Raw genomic sequence first — 21,077 nt, forward strand, 5'->3', positions numbered from 1 at the left:
TCATTCGCTCATATTTATAACGTACTCATGGTCCTTCGCTCATATTTATAATATAAACGTGGTCCTTCATTCATATTTATAACGTACTCATGGTCCTTCGCTCATATTTATCACGTAATCATGGTCCTTCGCTCATATTTATAATATAATCGTGGTCCTTCGCTTATTTGTTATCACGTAATCATGGTCCTTCGCTCATAGTTATAATATAATTTTTGCCTTAAGACGTAGACAATTAGCGGCTGCTCGTTTAGATGCGTCCCATGATGAGTACTGATCAAAGCAGTTGATCAATTGACCATCTGAACAGGATGTGAGTGAATTAGTCTTCAATACCGTGGAAGTTCTCTTCATTTCTCTCCTCATCTCTTCTTCTGTGTCACTGGTACACTCATATCGAAATTCTGTTGCAGATAGGGACTTATCATTCCATAGAAAATCTGGTCCAGTTAACCAGTTAGAATCTTCGATAAGTTGCCTGGCAGTTATCCCTCTGCTAGCATCATCACTTGGGTTTGAGGCAGTGTTAACATACTTCCATGCATCTGGAGAAGTCAACTCTCATATCTGCTGGACCCTGTTGGCGACATAGGTGTGAAAACGTTTGGATTCATTATTTATGTATCCAAGAACAACTTTACTATCTACCCAAAAATACTCTTTCACATCTTTAAACTGTAGTGCTGTGGTGATGTAGTGACTCATTCTTGCAGATAAAACTGCTGCTGTCAGCTCAAGGCGAGGGATGGTGATTTGTTTGTTGAGTGGTGTGACTCTGGCCTTTCCTATGACGAAAGAACAGTATACTTCGTCATCCTGGTTGATTTGTCTCAAATATGTGCTCTGTCCATAACCTGTTTCACTGGCATCAGAGAAGTAATGAAGCTCTATTCTCTTGACTTCACCAAAGTTGTTAGGTTTATAGCAACGGTTTACCTTCAAACTCTGTAACTCAAGAATGTCAGTTCTCCACTGTATCCATTTCATTCTGAGGTCTTCAGTGATGGGATCATCCCAATCAACATTATTTCTACATAATTCTTGCAAGATGATCTTTCCAGTTAGGATTACTGGGGCTGCAAAACCTAAAGGATCATACACTGAGCAGATGGTAGCAAGAATACCTCTGCGAGTAAGTGGTAAGTCGCGCAATAATATTCTAAATTGGAAAAAGTCACCCTCCACGACCCATGTCACTCCTAATGCTCTTTCTACAGGTAAGAGGTCTGTTTGAAGGTTTACTTCCATCAAACTTGACGCACGAGCTTCAGGAGGTATCGCATCCAGCACTTCTCTCTTGTTTGAGATCCACTTGTGCAGTTTCAACCCAGCTTTAGCACAAATATCAATACTATTGTTAACAAGGGTGATGGCTTTGCTTACATCTGAAACTGACTTTAACCCATCGTCTACATAAAAGTCATCTCTGATAAAGCTAGCTGCTTCTTCACCAAATTCCTCCTCTCCATCATCTGCTGCTCTCTTCAGACCAAAGTTGGCACATCCTGGTGAACTGGCTGCACCAAATAAGTGTACAGTCATTCTGTACTCAGACAATTCCTTGTCCAAGTCACCATCTTTCCACCATAAGAAGCGTAACAGATCCCTATCATTTGGAGTGACATGGAACTGGTGGAACATACCCTGGATGTCCGCCATCACTGCCACCTCTTCTTTTCTGAAGCGACTTAAGACCCCAACTAGACCATTGGTAAGATCAGGTCCTTGGAGGAGACACTCATTAAGAGATATGCCCTCATATCTTGCAGAGCAATCAAAAACCACACGGATCTTATCAGGTTTTTTTTTGGGGTGATACACAGCTGTATGTGGTACATAATTCACCCTGCCATCTACATTCTGTTGATCTTCAGGAACTTCTTCAGTACAGTTGGTTAGGATATCTTCCATAAATGTGAAGTAATCTTTTTTGTATTTCTGATTTCCTTGCAATCGTCTTTTGAGTTGTAATGTTCTTTTTACAGCTAATGGTTTGTTGTTTGGAAGTCGAAGATTATTGTACTTCAGTGGAAGGGGCATCTCATAGTGACCATCCTCTCTCTTGATGATATTGTCAGAGAGGCACCTGATGAACTTATGATCATTAACTGACAGAGATTCTTGTTTGTGTTTATGTTCAATAAAGTCCCGTTCAAACATCTGTTGAACCTGTTGTGAGGTTGACTGAACTACCAATCTGTTAACTAATTTCGGCTTTTTTGCAGGCATGGCTGTAAGCTGACTCGCTGCATTTGTTTCTGTGGTCACAATGCGGTTTGACACAACATTGTTTTCTGAATTTGAACAAATTGTTCCAACTATTCCCCATCCTAGTAGAGACCTTTGGCCATATGGATGATCTTCATCGCCAGCTATGATATCTCTAGGTCTTACAGCCGATGGAACATTGTTACCTATTAATATTCCAACCTTAACTTGAGGCATGATTGGAGGTATCTTATCAGCAATTCTTTGTAGACGGTTCCACTTCATTGCCACCTCTGAACTTGGGATTTGGTGTCTCTCTGCTGGAACATGGTCTCTGGTGTAGGATGTTGGCACTGGTATTACAACCTTTCTGTCGTAACTAAGAATATCTAAATCCCTTATCCTCTTAGCTGAAACAACTGCACCATTCATTTGCATTGTTGACATTGTCAGTTCAGTATCATGCCCTATGATTCTAAGTTGTTTCTGAAGTTCTTTTGAGATGAAACAGGTATTGCTCTGTGGATCTAGAACACAATATTGTAAAATTTCTCTGTTGGGATTAACTTTGCTTCGTACCCATACAGGTACAATCATGGAGTTGTCAGTTGTCTGTCCTTCTCTGTTACATACAGAAATGCAATGACTTACACTGGTAGTACGGTTTTCATCATAGTGGAGAGCTGTCAAATGTTTTTTTGAACATTTCTTACAATCAACTCTGGATGTACATGCTCTCCCGTTGTGTTCTTTAGTCATCCCACAAGCATAGCACAGACCTTCTGTCTTGAAGAATTGCTTTCGTTCTCTTCTGTGAAGATTCATCAGTTTGTCACAGTCATCAATATGGTGCTGTTCTTTGCAAAAAGGGCACTTCAGATCTTCATTACCACTGATTACATTTGTGGTAAATGTTCTAGCTTTCACTTGGTTCCCTCCCCTGCTGGTGTTTTTGCTTTCTCTATTGAAAACAGAAGATTCCTTCCAGTCTTTCACTTCAGGTTCAAAAGCAGGTATGTTTGCTTCTTTTGCCTTTTCTTTCACAAATAATGCAAACCGCTCAAAGGTTGGAAAACATCCACTGCTAACACTGGCATGTGTAATACGTCTCCATTGGTTTTCTATATAAGTTGGAATTTTAGCTACCAGCTTTGCATTTTCTTGTGGGTAATCCAAGACACCAAGATCATGTATTGTTCGCTTTGCTGCAACAATTTCATTTAACATATCAGAAAATCTTCGGAGTCCAATGGAGTCACGTGGTTGGATCCTTGGTGATGATGCAAGCTTATCTATGAATGCCTTGGCAATCACTGTATTGTTACCATACCTGTCCTTCAACTCTGCTTTGGCTTGTACAAATGCCTCTTCAGTTTGGAGCAAGAAGTAGCTATTAACCATTGCTTTGGGCTCACCAGACAGATGTTGGCTCAACAAATTTAATCTTTCAACCACTGAGGGGGCCTTTGACTCAATCAGAGACTTGAAAGAGGACTCCCATGAGAGAAACTGGAGTGGGTTTCCGCTGAAAATTTCTAATTTGACTTGAGGAAGCCTAAATGAGTCCACCAACTGTTTCATAGCATCAGTGACTTCATTCGCAAGTGGGTTTGGAACACTGCTCACCATGGCCCTGGCATCCTTGTTTTCTACTTTTTTGTTTACCTTTGCTTCCATTTTTGGTGACAAAATTAATGCACAGTTCTGATCGTGTACTGAAGGAACATGGCTGTAATCAAAACTGCTGGCTGTACAACTAGTAGTTTGCATAGCCCTTTGTGCTTCTGTATTATTTGATTGTGAGTGTTGTTCATCCATCTCTGGTTGTGAATTTAAAAATTTGTACATATCTTCATCCTTATTGGCTGGCAGTATGCCACTCAAATTCTGACTTCCTTCATCAGATCTGTCTACTTCATATATCACTTCTTGCTGTGCCTGATTTTCAGCAAGTTTCTTATGTAACTTTAATTCTTCAATCCTCCTTCTATGTTCTAGCTCCTCTCTTTCTAGCTGTTTTTCCTTTTGTGCAAACGCTAGCTGTACTATCAATGCAGCTTCCTGTTTCTTAAGTTCCAGTTTCATTGACCTGACACTGGGAGTTGTACGGTTGCTATGGCTACTAATTTTAGTTTTCTGTGAACTTGATTTGAGTGATTCAGGGTTTAGCATTTCCATATCAATACGATGTTGAATTTCTACTTTGATGTCATCCTCAAATTTATGCCATTCCAAAAAGTCTTGTTGTTTCTGTTTTGTGAATGCAGCAATTTCTTCCTGCTTTTCCAACAATTCAGCAAGTTCATCATAAAGTTCACTTATGTCTTGCCATGCTATCTGTGCAACCAACAGCTTTTGTTTAAGTGCTCGGGTATCTTCAAATCCCTTTTGCATAATAGCATTTCTTTTGGCTTTACTAAGTTCAGATTTCTTTGCTTTCAAATCTCTTCTAAGAATGTTGAATCTGAGCTCCTTACCTTTCAGTGTTAAAGTCCGCATTCGCGTCCCATTGACACTTGCTGCTTGATCTCTGTCTTCATCGACTGGAGATTGACCTTCAAGCTGAACTTCTGTGTCCTCGGACATTTCTAGTTTACTGTTGCGGGCGCTACCCTTAATTCTTTACTCAGAATGATAATAGCTGTAATTTCGTAGTCTTCACGAACTTTATTTTGCTGTCTATACCATCCAGGTAAACTACAGTACAAAAGTACATATAAAACTTGAGCAACGTCGTAATGAACATGCACATTTTGAATCATCAAATACAAATCCATAAAATACAAAGAATCAAACACAATTGTAATGTCAGCACCAATAGATATTAATCATTTCTATCGCTACTAGAAAATACATTTAAATTAAGTATTCACCTAGATTTCGGGGCAAACTGATGGAGCCCGGTCTTTAAATGGCTGCCATATTTAGGTCTCATGCCACTAAATGCCTAGCAAGAACCAATGAAATTTTTTAAATATTATTTTTCTCAGGTGCTCCCCGTTTGAGGGCGTAATCACCTGGGTCAGAGGTGAGACCAACATGTGGTCTTTTGTTTACTACTTAGCGGCTGTGTACCTGTGGGTTTATTCTGTGTGTTAATGGATGTTCTAATCTTGGTGTTTTTCCAGTGATTTCTCTTGGTGCAATCCAAGTACAGTAGGTGTGTCTTGTTTACCTGAGATTTGCAAGAGTTTGAGCTGGCCAACATGTTAGTTTTTTTCATATGGTTGATTACTGGCATGTTGGTTTCCCATTTTTGAGCCATATTTTCAACTTTCTTCGTCATTTTCATATAGCAATCTCGTCATATGTTAACATTGTCGTCTATGGAAATTCAATTAGTGGTATGAGCCCTTTACGTTGACGGCATTTCTACTCCAGTGCATATCAAACAAACAATTGTAATAGAGGGCGCTGTAGAGGAATTCCTAGATTTACCGTACGACGGTAGCAACAGTTAACACTTGGGTTGTGGCAAATTTAACACCTCTCCGAGGTGTGACTACTTTTGAAACCTGCCATTGTCTTCATTTAAACGGCGGCGCGTGACACAGGAATTCTGTGACCCTTCGGTGAACATGCACCCGTTTTTACTAACTACAATTATAATTCTATGATTCTTTAATCGCTGACCACGGGTTCATACTAATTTTACCGAAAGAAAAAACAATTTTCACATGTTATGCGGAGTGTGCTGTACGGCAACCGAGGTGGCTCACAACATGGCATTTTATAAAACTATTTTTACAATTCATTTTTATTTATAATTCCCTTTTAATAACCATTTTCGATTCTAAAATCGATTTTTGTTTCTAATATCTGTTTTCATTTAAAAAGAACAATTGTTTAAATCCGTTTTCATTTTCAAAATCCGTTTTCATTTTCAAAATCCATTTTTGATTTAAAAATCCATTTTCCTTTTTTAAAATCCATTTTCGTTTTCAAAATCCATTTTCATTTTTAAAATCCTTTTTCATTTTCAAAATTCATTTTTGATTTAAAAATCCATTTTCCTTTTTTAAAATCCTTTTTCATTTTCAAAAATTCATTTCTGATTTAAAAATCCATTTTCTTTTTTTAAATCTATTTTCGTTTTCAAAATCCATTTTCATTTTTAAAATCCATTTTTGTTTTTAAAATTCATATTTGATTTCAAAATCTATTTTTGTTTTTAAAACCCATTTTTGTTTTCAAAATCCATTTTCATTTTTAAAATCCATTTTCTTTTTTTAAATCCATTTTCATTTTTAAAATCTATCGTTTTTTAAATACGTTTTTGTTTTTCCTAATCCGTTTTTATTTTTAAAATCCATTCTCATGTTTTTGTTGACATTTGAAGTATAGGTATATAAGTATTTTTCACGTTGAAGCAAATTTTCCATCAGAATTTACATAAAAATCACTGTTGTTCCCCGCCTATCGCTTTAACTTTAACTGTTTTTAATTGTTTTTACTAAGATTCTCATTTCGATTCGATTTGTGTTTTGTATACCATTTCAACTTGACCTGATTTTTTTTTTATTTCCACCAGCGACGTTTCCATGGTAAGGCTTTTTTACGTAAGTTATTCTTCAGACTATAACTTTAGCCGTGGTTCCGTGGCGATTTTAGTTCATAAAGGGTTTTTGGCTTCATAGGTTGGCTTACATTTTGACGTCAAATGCATTTGTGGTCAGGCTTGTCCGCCGACGACGTTGCCTTGTTTACCGACAATACCCTACCGGTACAAAACGCAGCAAAACCACGGCTATAACTTATTCTAATCAACTTTGGAGCTCTCGTTTTATCAGCTGTAACGTTGATACTCAGATTATAACAAGTTATAGCTGTGGGTCCGCTGTGTTATCGTACCGGATAAGGTACTGTCGGTACACAAGGCAGCGCCATCGGTGTATGTACAGGCATACGACACCACAGCGTAAGCCGACAGATGAAGATAAGAACCCCCTAAAAAAACACGGCCAAATAGGGTATAGTCTGAAGAAGAAGAACTTACGTAAATAAGCTTTACCATGGAATCGTTACCGGTGGAAATAAAAAATCCGGAATCCGAGTTACAATTCTTAGTCACGTCATATGGGGTTAGAGGGCGAGGTCACAGGTCAAAAAGTGAAAATGAAATTGGTTTTGAAAATGAAAATGGAATTTGAAAACGAAAATGGATTTTAAAAATGAAAATGAATTTTAAAAACGAAAATGGAATTTTGAAAATGAAAATGGAATTTGAAAACGAAAATGCATTTTGAAAATGAAAATGGAATTTGAAAACGAAAATGAATTTTGAAAATGAAAATGGATTTAAACAATTGGATTTTAAAATAAAAACAGAACCCAGAAACGAAAGTGGGTTTTAAAAATTGATTCCAGGACCGAAAATGGTGTTTAAAAAAGGATTAACAAGTAAAAATTTGTTTTCAAAATGTAAATGAATTGTAAAAATGGTTTTATAAAATGCCATGTTGTGATCCACCTCGGTTGCCGTAGTGCTGGCTGGTCATGGCCGTTTATTAAATTATTGTGCTTTCACATTTCCTGTGCAATTTCGTGAAGAGCAAACATCGATTCTATGCAAACGACTGAATGAACTTTTTGATATAAACACTTAAATGAATAATAAACAAAAAGCACTGGAAATAGTAGTTAAAGCTGCTTTTATTTGCGACCTTCGCAATGTAATCCGCGTACACTAGTCGACTGTAATGTTGAGTACAGGGCGGCGTGCGCCGGTCGACACCTAGGCTAGATCGCATTGACACCTATTTGCTACCATTATTTTTATATATGAATCACCCCTAAAGTAAAAACCATAACAGCATCATGTCAATCTTAACCAACCATGTACACATCATTTCGTAACCATGATAAATATTTGATTTTACTGTGATAAAACACAATTGAACGTACGTTGTTATATTATAAGCAAACGTTACAAGCCTTTGTATTACCCCTCGCATAGGGCTTTTTTGCTACTAGCAAACGATACATTTTACCACTCGCATATGGCGTTTTTACCACTAGCATATGGCATATTTTGCTACTTGCGACTCGCAACTTGGTACTCGCATACGGTACTATTTCTAGGTCGTACATACCTCATTTTGTGTGTACTGCGACCTGTGAATGGGCATATACATTTTCACGCAATCCTGTTGTTACATTGTATCATGGAGGAACTAACGGAATATGATGCAACCTCACCGATTTTTTGATTTTTAACGGGACCATATTATATATGCTATATGTCCAGACACTTTCTCTGCAAAAATATTTTTTAGGAGCCCTTAGGATTTTTTGTTGTAGACTCTCGAAATCTTGTTCTTGTTACAGTTGTTAATAATTAAAACAAGTGAAGTAACAAGTTCGTCTGTTGAATTTCCGGTTGTGAAATACGTATTTTAACCATTCACAGCTAAACAAACCCAGTGTATGGTCGCGTTAAAAAAATGGAGCAAGAAATCGTCCAGGGCGATTTTTCGGCAGTTTTTAAATTTATTTTTTTAAAACATTTTGTCGTAATTTATCGGACATTTCAATCGTTCCTGACGCCTAAATCAGTCTATTTAAGTTTTTATTCAAGAGCGTGTTTATTGTGACTAGCGTAAGCTCCGTTTGGACAAAGAGCTGTTATCACTGTAAACAATGTTAAATTATTCTTCTTATGCTAAAGTTCATCTTTGAAAACAACTATTTTTTTATTTAAAAAAAATCATGCCATTTTCCCATCAAAATCCAAGCCAAAAGAGCGTACTCCCGGTACTACAACACCGGCAAATCTCTTCCGCGTTGCGTTCAATAACATAAACATATTTAAATAAGCTATGGTGATTTGAACGCATTGGCATCATCCAGCATTTTGATTGGTTAATTAGCGATTTGACCTATTAGCTCAACTCACGCAGTAGAAACACCGCGGATACCCTACCGCATCGAGCGTTTATATGCAATCGGAATCATTTGCGTACGATGAAACTAAGTTGAATTTTATTTGAATCAACGAATTTATTTTTTGTGCGTTATTATAATCACTACTGAGTAATATTCAACGTTTGTGAAACGTAGCATGTCCGGATTGAGCATATGTGATTGCTTGCTGCTACGCAATGCAGTTGTGTTCGTTTTTATTAGAAACGTCATTTAAAATATACTTTTGTTACCAATAAAATAAAAACAAATGTATTTGAAAAATTACACTGGGAGACACTGTAATGACATTCCAGGTGGTCTACTTTATAATTCAGCAAGAATTATTAATTATTGTTGATTCTGCAATAGTTTCTTTCGTCTTGGGTGGCCCAACTGACGGCGTAGAAAGTCTGTGTAGTTAGATACAATGAAAATTCCCCCCCCCCAAAATGTTTGATAATTATTTTTTTAAATTTTGAACCCCAAATAAGCGCCCATCAGCCGTGAAATCCCCAGGGCGATTTTTGGGATGGGCGAATTTACGGCAGAATCCGATATTATATAAAGAAAGTATTATTATGGACATCTTGCGCATATTGCCGATGTTTTATACTGTTTGTAGTTTGCATATGAAAGTGGTTGTTGATGCCCCTCCTATTAATCGACGTCGTTGACAATGCGATAACAATGCCACTCGCACTATGCACATTTTAGCACTAGATCTAGTGCCATTTTAGCGCTAGATCTAGTGCCATTTTAGCACTAGATCTAGTACTTTTTTGGATTAGTGCTACTAGCACTAGCCACTCGCACTAAGCCCATTTCGACACATTTACATACATGGTTTTGAGCGACCTTTTCCAGAACGTTGATCCCTTAAACTAGGGAATAATTCACCAAGGGCTTCTTTACTAGAAAAGTCGTGTGTCGATTTTGTCAACGAACTGCTCGCGTCGCGGGACCCGAAGGCGCCGACAATGGTGGCGGGGATATTTGTAACTGTGAATGACTTGGTTCATTGCGACGACTTGTCTGGTCTTCGGCCAATAATTTCGCCACGTCATCAGCGGCTCGGTGAAGTGTTTCAGTCGCAGTTACCAAACGAGATCGACGATGATCAGCACCTCCCTGTTGGTGATGACTTTCCTTCGACATCTTGTTTTCCAAGCGCGTTGTGACTTTGGGGTTAAAGGTTTGGGTCAAAGTTTTAGCTCCGTTGCGGCGCAACGGCGGTTAAATTTTTAGCTCCGTTGCGGCGCAACGGCGGTTAAATTTTTAGCTCCGTTGCGGCGCAACGGCGGTTACATTTTTAGCTCCGTTGCGGCGCAACGGTGGTTAAATTTTTAGCTCTGTTGCGACGCAACGGCGGTTTACTTTTAAACAGGTTTTTTAAAACACTTATTTAAACAAGTAACCTGTAGAATGCTGTGTGGGTAATATTTTTATATTGATTTTTGCTGCATTTGCAGCAAATAGTTACCAAACAATGAGAAATCTATTGGATTGAATATACCTCTCAGGTGGCTTCACATGCATAGTTCAAGCCTGCCTAACCGGTGCTTATACCACGATTTAGTTACAGCTTCATGTTCCCAGTAATCGCAAGAATTTGACATGACAATAGAAATTCATGAAAGACTGGCACTCCCATGCAATTAACAGCGAGTTAAATTCTTGGGATTGAAACATATATTTTGAAGTCACTGATGTAGGCAATGAATAACTTAAAGTTGACATAAAGACGAGGTAGTTTATGATTTAATCAGTGCTCAACTAGAGGCTGAAATTATAATTAATTTGTTTATTTCAATTTCTCCTGAAGTCAAATAGAATATACTGGTGAAACACGATAGTACCCATGGGCGAAAGGATGTTTTGGCGTGTAGTTTACATTGTGTATGGAGTGGTAGGGTCGGGTGTAATTTGTTCATATCCAACTCTTATGAAGTCACGTAGAATTTCACTTAATTTATTTTTGCTGACATGTTTTCAAGCATTACATGTGAATCCAATTTTCACTGTGCTGTGTCTCAATAGAGTGTGAGGGAAATGGCATTTTCACTGGAATTTATTTCAGGGGGAAAATGTTTTCAGTGATAATGAAGTATTATGACAGAACCCCATACCCTCCCCGTGGCTTTCATTGCGTATGGAAGTTATTTTCACGAGTGATGCGGTGTATCCTGCTGCCGTACTTTCACGAGCGAAGCCACTGGGAGGGTATGGAGTTCTGTTATTATTACATATGTCCCATATTTGATTATTTCATATTAAAGAAAGAACGTGCAACAAATCGGGATAGAAATTTAGGTCGGGAACTCAATTGCCCATTAATATGCTCCAAGACAGTGCTGCGACCTAGCAACGCGTGTCAGTGTAGAACGCGTGTCACTGTACGTGTGAAAATAAAATAATCAGACGTCTAAACTTGAGTCATTGTCCGAATAAATACTGCTCAAATTGACTAAGTGTTCAAAACGTCATAAAAAAGACGCCGCCGACGATGCGCGTCGCACAATCTTTTTGCTAGCTGTCAAACAACTTGTCAAGTCAAAACATTTACGCGCCAAAGTGAAAAGGCTGATTTTACTGCGGGTCCAGGCTGCGGGTGGATGTTCAGAGAGCCCTTCAAGATTGATAAAACTCAGTTTCCAGGTGGTCAACATACATTAAGTTCTCCCAATCCTAGTATTCTATGTGATGTACATCTAACATGCCAAAAATGAACGATTGGTGAACGATTTGAACCTGACAAAAATAGCAGACGGAAATGTGTTTTCAAAATAAAAATAGTGATTACTTGATTTAGATACCAGGAAGGGGAGGGGGTAAAAGAAAAGTTATATAACATTTTATTATTCAATAATTTATTAAAATACATAAGTTTGTCCAATTCCCTGTGATACAACACCTCAGACATAGCTCATTGTACTCGGTTTGAGTGTGGGTACAAAGTTACTATTTGAATTTTTTATATCTTTTTTCATTAATGAGAAATTTGACCCCAAAGTTAGAGTAACTGTTCACCAGGAATGGCTTTTTAACTCTTCTGTGATTTTTTTGGCTTGGCTGATTTTGTTCAAACTTGATAGGCAGATCGTACCATCACTAATTGGAAAAACAATCCTGACCCACCGCTACCATGGCAACAGCGAAAATCTGTTTTTTGAATACTTTCGCCCCATATTTATTACCTCCTACCAGTCTTGTAATAGCAGTGGCCAAATGATCATGCCTTTTATTCTGGCTACGTTGCGCACTGGTAAGAGATCACTGGCGCCGACATTGTTACACTGTCAACGTAATCCCAATTGAACTTTGAATAAAATCTAAATGCTGCCTCCAATCTAGAAAATACTATCGCAAAACGGTTGGAAATAATACATTTAACGGCTGAATACGTCCTAGCAATAAAATAAAGTGACTTCTAAAGACTGAATGTTATTTTGCGAACCTCGTATAAGGTGCCTGGTTTTAGTTATAATCCGACGTTAGCTTCACGTTCATGTCCTGCCATGGTAACAGCCGAAAACATATTGCTTGTTTTTTACCGGCTTGTTTTCATTGGCAACCGAAGTATTTTTATTTTGTAAATAAATGTTCGTCTGCTATTTTTATCCAGTTTAGCAACATTTTTTGCATATTAGGTGTACATCACATGGAATACTACGATTGACAGAACTTGGTGTATGTTGACTGAGTTTTATCATAGTACGAAGTACCGGTACCAGGAGGTTTCTGCTGGCGACGTTGCTGCGTTACCCAGTTCCAAATAAAGATTACCAACGCCAAATGAGCAACATTTTAACCGGTAATCAAGATTCATTCAATCCACGGCTAGCAAGCAACATCAGAAGCGAAGTTGTAGCATGCAGTACTAGTAAGTCATCCCGTCAGTGGAGTACCACAGTAGCACGGCATGCTTGCCTTCAGCATTGTATTCAAATGAATCACGTGGTGTGTCGTTCTCGTTCAAACCCGGAATTCGATCAATAGGGGAGTTTCAGTAAAAAAAACACATTGCAAATCATGCAAGTTCAACATTTTCAAACCAATATACTAAAACAGGAATGCTCAGAGTGCAAAAGTATGATAGTTATTACTTTCCAGTATACACATCTCTGTTAATACTATCCCTCACATATTCTACTCCCAATTACTCCTGCGTATAATGGACTAGCCTCTTTTCGTGTTGACATTCAGACTAAAATCATGTGACAGGCTGTTAAAATTGGCTGTTGCATACTCTTTCGCCGGTCTGGGAAATGTGTTTAATTAGCTCTCATTCAAGCAACAATGCAGATTTCCCAGTGGGAGTGAAACTATTCGACTCTGCCATTAAAAAATAGGGGTGTTTTCAGCAAAAAACGAATAACCCTGGAATGCACACAAAATACTGAATTTCGGAACAAATCGTGCATTACTTACAGCAGCAGAATACCACAGAAATATCAGACGAAACATGAAAACACTATATATTGTATTTCGGCCTGAACCCTCTATCCTCGGGGGGCGGAGCTACGTCACGGACGTTCTACGTTGCTAAGACGCGCACCACTGTACAACGTATTTCTATGGGCTTTGTGCGCGCTGCCGAAGAACGCCGGTGGAGGCAGTGAAAACTCGAGAAAACAACACAAACTCAACTTTGAAGTAATCCTGAACAACCAAATTCATATATGTTACACACGTAGGGTTAATCTTGTTACACTGTTCAGGGAACTCTCAACAACCACAGCAAAGTACCGTTTTCTGCGGGTTTTGGGTCTTTGTTTTCACCGCGAGGGTTGCCAGGCGGTATAAAATGCCCGGATGTCCGCCCCGGAGGATATTGCAATTCAAGGAATTAACCCCTTATGTGCATCCATTTCCCACCTTGGTATCACCCACCCCTGAAAACAAACTCTTAATACCACGCTGAAGCGTTTGGTAATAAGCTGATTCTATTTTTCCATTCTTTTATTTATTCATTTAATTTTCTATTCTTTCGTTTATTGTTTTATTTATTTTTCTATTGTTTTATTTTTTGTTTTATTATTTTATTTATTCTTCTATTTTTTAATTTATCGTTCTATTCTTCCATATAATCTTTTATTTCTTGTTCTAATTTTCAATTTTTTTTTTATTTATTGTTTTATTCTTTGATTTATTCTTTTATTTATTTATTTATCTATTTTTTGATTTATTCTTTTATTTATTTATCTATTCTTTTATTTATTTATCTATTCTTTTATTTATTCTTTTGTTTATTTATCTATTCTTTGATTTATTCTTTTATTTATTTATTTATTTATTTATTTATTTATCTATTCTTTTATTTATTGGTGTTTTTCAATTTTGGCCCTAATGGCACACCATAGAGAAAATGCCACTACTGTCAGGAAAAACAAATAGAAGATGAAAGCCATCTAAAAACAAAAGATAAACAATCACTAATTCATTTGGCAAAATATATCTTTGAGTGCTTCAATTTAAGAAATGACACTCATAAACAAAAAATACCAGCTGCTTTATAATTGATATTACTTATTAAGATACCTTTTCTGTATGTTTTTTCTAACCATTCCTTGTTCTCCGTTTTTATTTGATTTTATTATGTTTTTACTATGTCTTCATTTGTATTTTTCGTCTTGCCATTCTGTATGTATTTGAAACTTTATTGTATTTTAAAAATCCAGATCCTGAACAGGATATGATTTCAATAAAGGCATTACTTACTTACGTGTGAGGCACGACCATTGCCAGCTTACGTGTGAGGCACGGACATTGCCAGATTACGTGTGAGGCACGACCATTGCCAGCTTACGTGTGAGGCTGCTGAGGCACGACGTTTGCCAGCTTACGTGTGAGGCGCGACCATTGCCAGCTTCAAGTTAACTATTTTTACGAATGACTCGCCTGTTTAATTTATTCGAGCAACGACATCTGACAAGTCATCTCTCTATGCGCATGCGTGAACATATTCCGTTAAGCCATTCTCACGCTAGTCAACGTCAGGTCACTTCTGAGAGGATACCCTAGTTAGCATGTCAAACGCTGTACACCACACCATATATTCTTGGTTATTTATCACCATTGCTATTTACTGAGTGGAAGTTACACGTATCTGTTGAAGTAAGTCACTATATATAAATAACGACTGTGGGTGGTGTTTAAGACTGCTCTGTTTAGGAGTTAACTTCGTAACAAGTTCTTCAAAGTCGACACCGACATTGAACCGCGCTGCTCAAGGTTATTTTACCCGCGTACATGTATCTCGTTGATCAAATCCTCGCTGACAATACCGTCGTGCTAGGCATGATTTACGGGGAACCTACAATGTGCGCTGAATGCAGTTATGGTATAGATCTTCATAAAATGCAGCTGTCTTGCGTGGCCCGCTTTGAATGAAAATGTCATACCAGTAAACGTTAGTTTCTGTCGTCATTATGACAAAAAAATGTTACCAGTGAATTGAATTGAATTAATGTTAAGTTGAAATTTATTGCTCATTATAGATAGGACATATCCACAAATTCTTCGCGAACGAAGGGCCCTGTATTTATTGACGATTCCAATTGTGCGTCTTTGTACAATTTGTATACAATTTGTTATGTATATATAGGGAGAATATGATATTGCGTTTTCGAAAAAAATACGACAAACAAATAAATGGCAGACAAAAATGAATTATGAATTATCAGAGCATGAAGAGAACATAATAGTAAATGATCACTTAGATAAGGTTATTAGTGAAAAAGAAGTTAGTGGAGCACTGAAAATGCTAAAATCCAAAAAAGCACCAGGCTTGGATGGTTTCTGTTTAGAACTATTAAAATACAGCTCAAACTATCTAATTAATTTACTTACCAAATTGTTTAACTTAGTTTTGGGTAGCTCAGTTTTCCCAGATATTTAGAATTTAAGTTGCATTACTCATCTTTATAAAAAAGGAGACAAATTAGACCCTCAAAATTACAGGGGAATATCAGTTTCAAGTTGTATTAGTAAAGTCTTCTGTTACATTATAAATAAACGCGTAAACTGTTTCATTGAAGAAACACAGAACAACTGATCAAATTTTTGTATTAAAAACTCCAATTCAAAAACATATTAAAAATAAACAAAAACTCTATGGCTGTTTTGTAGATTTTGCCAAAGCATTCGACACGGTATGGAGAGTAGGGCTATTCTATAAACTATTAAAAAATAACATTAATGGCAAGATTTACAAAATAATAAAAAACATGTATTCAAAAAAAAAAAGCTTGCATTAATATAAATAATTATATAACTAAAGAATTCACTATTAATAGAGGAGTAAAACAGGGATGTATAATTAGCCCAACTCTTTTCAACATTTTTATTAATTGATTTAAAGGATAGTTTGGATAATACTGAATCACCACTCCTGAATAATAACACTGTTAACTCTGTTTTATATGCAGATGATTTAGCCCTTATTTCCACTACCCAGACTGGTCTACAGACATCATTAAATACACTAAATGAATATTGCAATAAGTGGAAATTGAGTGTGAACCTTTCAAAAACTCAAGTTGTTATCTTCGGTTCATCTACATTGAGAAAAAAATACCAATTCAATTTTGGAAATGATAACATTCAAATAACAAACAGTTATACATATCTAGGAATCTCAATAAAATCAAATGGGAGTTTTGCGGATGCCATGTCAAATTTAGCAGGTAAAGCTGGAAAATCAATTTACACCATGAACAAAGTACTTTTAGGAAATCTAGACAAAATATTTAACATTTACATAAAACCAATTTTGCTTTATGGCTCAGAATTATGGGCCCTAGACTTGCAGGACATTCAGGACAATGCTAAATGGGACAAAACATCAATTGAAAAAATCAATATTAAATTCTGCAAACAAATCTTACAAGTAAATAAAAAAATCCTGTAACTTACCATCAAGAGCAGAGGTGGGTAATTATCCACTACTGCTCAGTGCAAAAGTTCAAGCTATTAATTACTGGTTGCATGTAAAGGATCTCCCAGATGACAATCTTACAAAACAGGCATACCTAGAACAAACACAACACAATACTATACAATACAAATGGCTAAATGCAATACATACAATATTGAAAGACAATTCACTAAACTTCATAAAAGAAAAAACATTCACTATCCAACAAAAAAATCAAATTAATCAAATTTTAAAAACTTCCCTTGAAAATAAATATACCAGTTTCTGGAAAGAAATGATTTCCATAGAAAATAGCAAACAGAATACATCTTTGAGCCATATTTGACTGAACTTGACACTCATAAAAGGAAAATGTTGACAAAATTTAGAATTAGTAACCATAACTTGGCAATAGAGGAAGGCAGATATTCATTTCCTAAGAAACCTATAAATAAAAGAATATGCAATAACTGTGACACAAATTCAATTGAAGATGAAGAACATTTTGTGAAGAACTTATCCTATGTAAATCTTTTTACACTGAGGCAATAAAGTATTATTATTATTAAAAAACACAAAAAACAAATGTTGTACACAAAGAACATCTGTTATTTACATTTGTAGTGTAGGATATATTGTGAGATTACTAGTAACATATGTATGTACATGCATGTACAGCAAACTGTAGAAAACATTGTGGGTAAGTGGCAATGAATAGCCGATCAAGCCTATAATTATGCAAAGAATGGGGTGGCATTATTGTTGTTTTAAATTAGCCAATTGTACTATCGGATACTACTGAAAATATTCTTCATAATATATCTGACTTAGTAAGTTGTTAGTTATAATAACTATGGTTGTTACCCCATGGCTTCTGAAAGTCTGTTGTTTATCACTTACAGCTGACAGCTGACAGCCCCATTCATCTTAATTGAGGTCAACATTGGAAGGTGTGACTGTCAATATGCGTTGTGATGGTCATCTGCTGAAGCTACTTATCGTGGTGTCTATACTAATAACAATTGGTTTATTCCACTATACAGGTAAGGAAAGGAAGGTCATGGCGTTGGCCATTCTAAGGGGCGGGCCATTCTAAGGGGCTGGCCATTCTAAGGGGCTGGCCATTACAAACTGCGCGGGATGCGGTATAGCCACTGTACACATTTTTTTTATTTTTTTTTCAAAATTTCCTTACACGACGATATCGACACCATAGCTCTATTTCAAAATCACGTCAAAGATTTTGTTCTTTAATTTTCCTATAGAATTGTTTCGTGCTTTTATAAAATGAGAAAACAGAGGGCTCACACTAGACTTGCTCTTTATCTTTTGGTGTTTATTTGATAAAATGGAATATGGGAGTGTATAAAAGGCGGGTTCAGCGAATGAATAACCCGGCATTCGGGGCCATTGGTTTTTGACTCCCATGTGCGAAGCACAAAATGGGAGTCTTTGCAGTTAGTGTGTCTGTATGTGTGTGTACATGTATGTGTGTATGTGTGTCCGACTGTTCCACTGCTATCTCAAGAACCATACATCGGTTTTTGATGAAACTTGGTGCATAGATGCTCTGGGCCAATGCGCAGATTTGATTAGGTTTTGGTAAAAATCCATCCTCGTTAATTACCTAATTTGCATGATAATTAGCTAATTTTTAGCTGTTCTATGACTGTTCCACTGATATCTAAAGAACCACTCATTAGATTTTGATGAAACTTGGTACATAGATGCTCTGAACATATGCGCAGATTTGATTAATTTTTGGTAAAAATCCGTGCATATTAATTACCTAATTTGCATGATAATTAGCTATTTTTTAGTGGTTCCATGACTGTTCCACTGATATCTAAACAACCACTCATTGGATTTTGATGAAACTTGGTACATAGATGCTCTGAACTAATGCTAGGTTTTGATTAGTTTTTGGTAATAATCCGTGGATACTAATTACCTAATTTGCATAATGATTAGTCAATTTTCGGTTTTTCCACTGATATCTCAAGTACTAATCATCACATTTCAATGAAACTTGGTACATAGATGTCATACGACACTGCACAGACCTGATAGTTTTTATGGTAATATCAGTACATATTAATTACCTAATTTGCATAATTAATTAATTTTCAGCATTTGATATAAGTAGTTAGCATTACATTTCAATGAAACTTGGTACTTACATACTCAAGGACTATGCAGAGATTGATTGTTTTCGATAAATATTTGTGCATATTAATCACCTAATTTGCATAATTAGTTAATTTTCAGCTTTTCCACGGGTATCTCAAGTACTAATCATCGCATTTCAATGAAACTTGGTACATAGATCCTTTAGGACTATGCAGAGACCTGATTAGTTTTAGGGTAAATAATTGTGCATATTAATTACCTAATTTGCATAATTAATTTTCAGCTTTTCTACTGATATCTAAAGTACTAATCATCACATTTCAATGAATCTAGAATTATGCAGACCCAATTAGTTTCCGGTAAATATTTGTGCATATTAATCACCTAATTTGCATAATTAACCAACTTTCACACTGATATCTCAGGTACTATACATCACATATCAATGAATGTACATGGATGCTGTAGGACAATAGACAGACCTGAATAATTGTGGGTTAAAATCTGTACATATTAATTACCTAATTTGCATAATTAACCAATTTTAAGCTTTCACACTGATATCTAAAGTACCGTAAAAACTCCAAAATTTCGACCGGTTTTAAATAATTTGTGTTAGAAATGTGACGTGTTTTTAGAGTCAAAATTAAGGTGCATTTTCGGACGGTCGAATTTTTCAGAATAGAAATCAGCAAATGAAAAAATGGGGATGATAGACAGTGTGCTTCATTAGTTTTTAAAAAATGCAATATCCGTCAATTGACGTAAACTTCCTCATGTTTCACGATAAAAGCAAAGGTTGTGGCCGAGTTGTAACTCAAAATCTAAACAAAGTCATCAATCAGTGAGTATTATGACAAGCAAAACAAAACATCAAGACGCGGAGAAGAGGTCAGCACAAAACTAATAGGTCAAAAGACAAAGCTGTCTCGCACTACCTAGGAAAACTTGCAAAAGATACATAGAAGTTTAGCAAACTATCTCCCCGACCCAGTGCAATGTATCCGGTTAGAATCAAAGCTCACGTGTCCCTTATTTGAGGGACCAAATTCTGCCGTAAATTCGCCCTTGGATTAAAAAATAAAATGGGATTTAAGAAAATAAAATGGGACTTTTAAGGTGTATTTTGGCGTCATTTTTCGGACATTTCAATCAATCCTGCCGGCTAAAATAGAGTCTAAGTTTTACCGTAGTCATTGACGTCTGTCTATTCAAGAGTACACGTGTATGATTTTTATCGTGACTAGCGTGAGCGGGTAAGCTTCCTTTCGAGAATGAGCTGTTATCACTGTGAACAATGTTAAATTATTCTTCAGATGACCAGTTTATTTTTTAAAAACAACTAATTTTTTTATTTAAAAAAAATCATGCCGTTTTCGCATCAAAATCCAAGCCAAAATATCGTACTACAACATCAATCTCTTCCGCATTGCGTTCAATAACATTAACATATTTAAATAAGCTATGGTAATTTGAACACGTTGGCATCATCCAGCTTTTTGATTGGTTAATTAGCGATTTGACCTATTTGACCTAAGAGAACATGGCGGATATCCTACAGCATCAAACGTTTATACGAGACCGGAATCATTCGCTTACGATGAAACTAAGTTGACTTTTATTTGTATTTCATAACCATTCAACAAATTTATTTTGTGTACATTATTATAATCACTACTGAGTACATGTACAGTAATAATCAACAATTCAGAAACGCAGCATGCCGAGATTTTTGTGTTCGTTTTTATTTGAAACTTCGTTTATTTAGAATATATTTTCGTTACCAATAAAATAAAAATCTCTCAGTCAATCAGAAACCCGGATTCATGCCTTCGAGGAAGGTCCCGTTTGAACGCTCACATCGGTCTCTTTTTTTCGTTTTGGGGAAAACTAAAACTGGTCGCAATTTTCGAATAAGAAT

General features: G+C 36.4%; 2 protein-coding genes across 3 annotated transcripts in view; one reads left to right on the top strand and one right to left on the bottom strand.

The window, feature by feature from the left end:
- Positions 1–201: 201 nt before the first annotated feature.
- On the bottom strand, positions 202–4,794 carry LOC144342467 (uncharacterized). The gene is made up of 2 exons (XM_078005570.2): positions 642–4,794; positions 202–545 (listed from the first exon to the last, which is right to left on the bottom strand). The coding sequence occupies exons 1-2, from the start codon at positions 4,792–4,794 to the stop codon at positions 202–204; spliced, it is 4,497 nt and encodes a 1,498-aa protein (XP_077861696.2).
- Positions 4,795–15,037: 10,243 nt separating this feature from the next.
- The window catches only part of LOC100366697 (carbohydrate sulfotransferase 8-like), a 35,937-nt gene continuing 29,897 nt past the window's right edge, over positions 15,038–21,077 (top strand). Inside the window, exons 1-2 of one of the 2 annotated variants that reach the window (XM_002731700.4) lie at positions 15,040–15,225; positions 17,929–18,069. In XM_002731700.4, the coding sequence (XP_002731746.1) occupies positions 17,991–18,069 (79 nt within the window). In that variant the 5' untranslated portion in view covers positions 15,040–15,225; positions 17,929–17,990. Of the gene's footprint in view, positions 15,226–17,928; positions 18,070–21,077 lie in introns of both variants that reach the window. The other variant, XM_078006346.2, reaches the window with a different exon arrangement.

Source organism: Saccoglossus kowalevskii, chromosome 7 (assembly GCF_978046115.1).
Source record: "Saccoglossus kowalevskii chromosome 7, keSacKowa6.1, whole genome shotgun sequence".
In the NCBI taxonomy this organism is placed as follows: domain Eukaryota; kingdom Metazoa; phylum Hemichordata; class Enteropneusta; family Harrimaniidae; genus Saccoglossus; species Saccoglossus kowalevskii.

Coding starts and splice junctions, on each gene's coding strand:
- LOC144342467 (XM_078005570.2), bottom strand. CDS start 4,794: ATGTCCGAGGACACAGAAGTTCAGCTTGAAGGTCAATCTCCAGTCGAT. Junction 546..641: donor AGAGTATTTTTGGGTAGATA/GTAAAGTTGTTC, acceptor TGACTTCTCCAG/ATGCATGGAAGTATGTTAAC.